This window comes from Polistes canadensis, unplaced genomic scaffold, assembly GCF_001313835.1.
Source record: "Polistes canadensis isolate GaletaPanama2010 unplaced genomic scaffold, ASM131383v1 scaffold_145, whole genome shotgun sequence".
Classification (NCBI taxonomy): domain Eukaryota; kingdom Metazoa; phylum Arthropoda; class Insecta; order Hymenoptera; family Vespidae; genus Polistes; species Polistes canadensis.
In genome coordinates this window covers 86,620-89,056 of record NW_014569692.1, presented here as the reverse complement: position 1 = coordinate 89,056, position 2,437 = coordinate 86,620, and the positions used below count along the sequence as shown (strand labels likewise).

Genomic DNA, 2,437 nt, shown 5'->3' with positions numbered 1-2,437 from the left:
CGATTGTAAGAGGTTTGTATTGCGAAAAAAAAAACAAAAAAAAAATTAAAAAAAAAAAAGATAAATGTCTTTAGAAAGTTTTGTTATATTATATTTAATAATTAATATATATTATTATTTATTTACAGAATAATGATCAAAAGGGCTCAAGGTAGAAAAAGATTTGGTAGAAAAAATTTTAAACAAAGATACTTCAGATTAACTACTCAAGATCTAACTTACTCCAAAACGAAAGGTAAAGAAATATGCCGACTTTGTTTCTGTTGTATTTCATGACGTTAACAAATTATTAAAAATACTTAAATAAGTTTGTAATTTTATTTCGACAGGTAAAGAACCTTTATGTAAAATTCCATTAGAGGAAATACTCGCGGTTGAAAGGTTACACGAAGATTCTTTTAAGATGAAGAATATGTTTCAAATAGTACAACCTCAAAGAGCGTTATACGTTCAAGCAGGTAATTGCGTGGAGGAAAAAGAATGGATCGACATACTTACGAAAATATGTCACACGAATAGTAATCGATTAGAAAAGTATCATCCTAGCGCGTATATCAATGGTCATTGGCTTTGGTGAGTAAAAAATATTAACAAAATATATTTTATCATATATTTATATAGTATGATATTATTTTGTGTATTATCTTATTAATAATGTTTTTCTTAAATTTATGATTATAGTTGTCGCGCAGCATCAGAAGTAGCACCAGGATGCAGTGAAGTGTCTCCAGGTATAGAAGCTGGCTTACGTATGGTTCTAGATCCGGACAGAGATTTACAAAGGATACATTCATTGATTTTCACCAATATGCCTCGTCTTGAAACATTAATGAGTGCATGTGAGTGTCAGGCAGTGTATGGGGCGAGTGATATGTGTGTGATACCAGGTGGAGGATCTCTTATTGAAGACGTTCCATCTTGTTTTAAAACTTTAACTGCGTTGAGAGAAGCTGCATATGCTTTGCAACACGAACATAGGGCTTACTTTAGAAGAGTAGCCCGCGACACCAAATATGGAAGCAAGTGAGTTCTTTAATACATATTTTTTGGAAATATTTCTTTCGTTTGTATATATATATATATTTTTGTTTTTATTTTTGTTTTAGACAAGCACCAATTGGCGACGACAATTACCTCCATTTAGCTGCCAGAGCCGGTTTCGATAGTCAGCTAACAAAACGTGCTTACGAAATGGATAGTTTAAATCAACGCAGTTGCACGGACGCAGATCATTGCTACGATATTGGATTTTCTAGACGAATAGAAGATCGAAGATACGACGATACACTAAGGAAATGTCTAGATTCAGACTCCATCAATCGTAGGTATGAGAATGAAAGTAATTTGTTAAGACGGTACGATAGTAATACCGATACTATTAAAAGTATACAAAATGATCTCAAAAAATTTGATCATAGTTTAAACAATACGTTAAGATCTGATAAATCTGAAAGAAATGCTAATGAAAATATGGAAAATCGTAAAAGACTTGATAACTCGGCTTTGTTGGCGATAGACGGTGTTAATCTGTCGGGTACACTTTCAAGAAAGTTAAATAATTATGATAATACTAGAAAACTAGATGAATGTACATTGACAAGAAGAATAAGGGACGACATAAGTGACATATCCTGTACTGCTATGAGCGAACGTGGCAATCATTAATTTATCTCTTGTGTAATATAAAGAATACATGCTCTACGTTCCTAGGACACATTTTTAGGAAACTTTGTCCGTGCATTCGCATTAGTTAGATTTCAAGAAGAAGAAGAAGAGATGGCAGTCGAATTCAGACTCTGATTATAATACAAGGCTATATTTTTTTACTACTCATATAAACAAACAAAAAAAGTATATATGTGCATACACACATATATATGATATGTGTTTGTGCGTATTAATAATATGTAATATTGCTTTTGCTTACATATTGTTGACTCTTGTGTAATATAGAGAGGGTCATCTTGGTATTTTTTTTCTTTTTTTTTAATTAATATACGCGATTTCGATATACTTGTTTTCTCTCTTTGATTACATAAGTTTTGATTGTCTTATGCGTACAAAATATCTTTTGAAGCTAAGAATATTGAGAGATTTTTTTAATTAAAGAAGCCACTCGGGTTTCTTATTTTTCTTATCACGCCTTAGAAAACTGATGAACATCTCATTACGACAACAAGACAAATTTCTATTATTTATTTATTTATTTTCATGTCATTAAACAAATAAAAACTGATAATGTATGTGCATTAACATGATGCAATAACACAATGTGTGTTATTAATTGCATAAGCTATAATCTCATTGACTGGGGATATTTAATCATCGCCAGTGTTAACTGATAAATGTTTAGGGAACATAATAGTTATTTTTAATTATATTATTTTAGATAAATATATTTAATATTATTATTATTATTATTATTATTATTTATCAA

The 2,437-nt window shown here is 30.3% G+C and overlaps 1 protein-coding gene across 3 annotated transcripts in view; it reads left to right on the top strand.

Annotated features, from left to right (window-relative positions):
• Positions 1 to 2,437, top strand: part of LOC106788600 (GTPase-activating protein) — an 8,978-nt gene that overhangs the window by 5,338 nt on the left and 1,203 nt on the right. For 2 of the 3 annotated variants that reach the window (XM_014752005.1, XM_014752003.1), the window contains 4 exons: positions 129 to 235; positions 330 to 573; positions 682 to 1,023; positions 1,107 to 2,353. In XM_014752005.1, the coding sequence (XP_014607491.1) occupies positions 129 to 235; positions 330 to 573; positions 682 to 1,023; positions 1,107 to 1,665 (1,252 nt within the window). In that variant the 3' untranslated portion in view covers positions 1,666 to 2,353. Of the gene's footprint in view, positions 1 to 128; positions 236 to 329; positions 574 to 681; positions 1,024 to 1,106; positions 2,354 to 2,437 lie in introns of those variants that run through there. The other variant, XM_014752006.1, reaches the window with a different exon arrangement.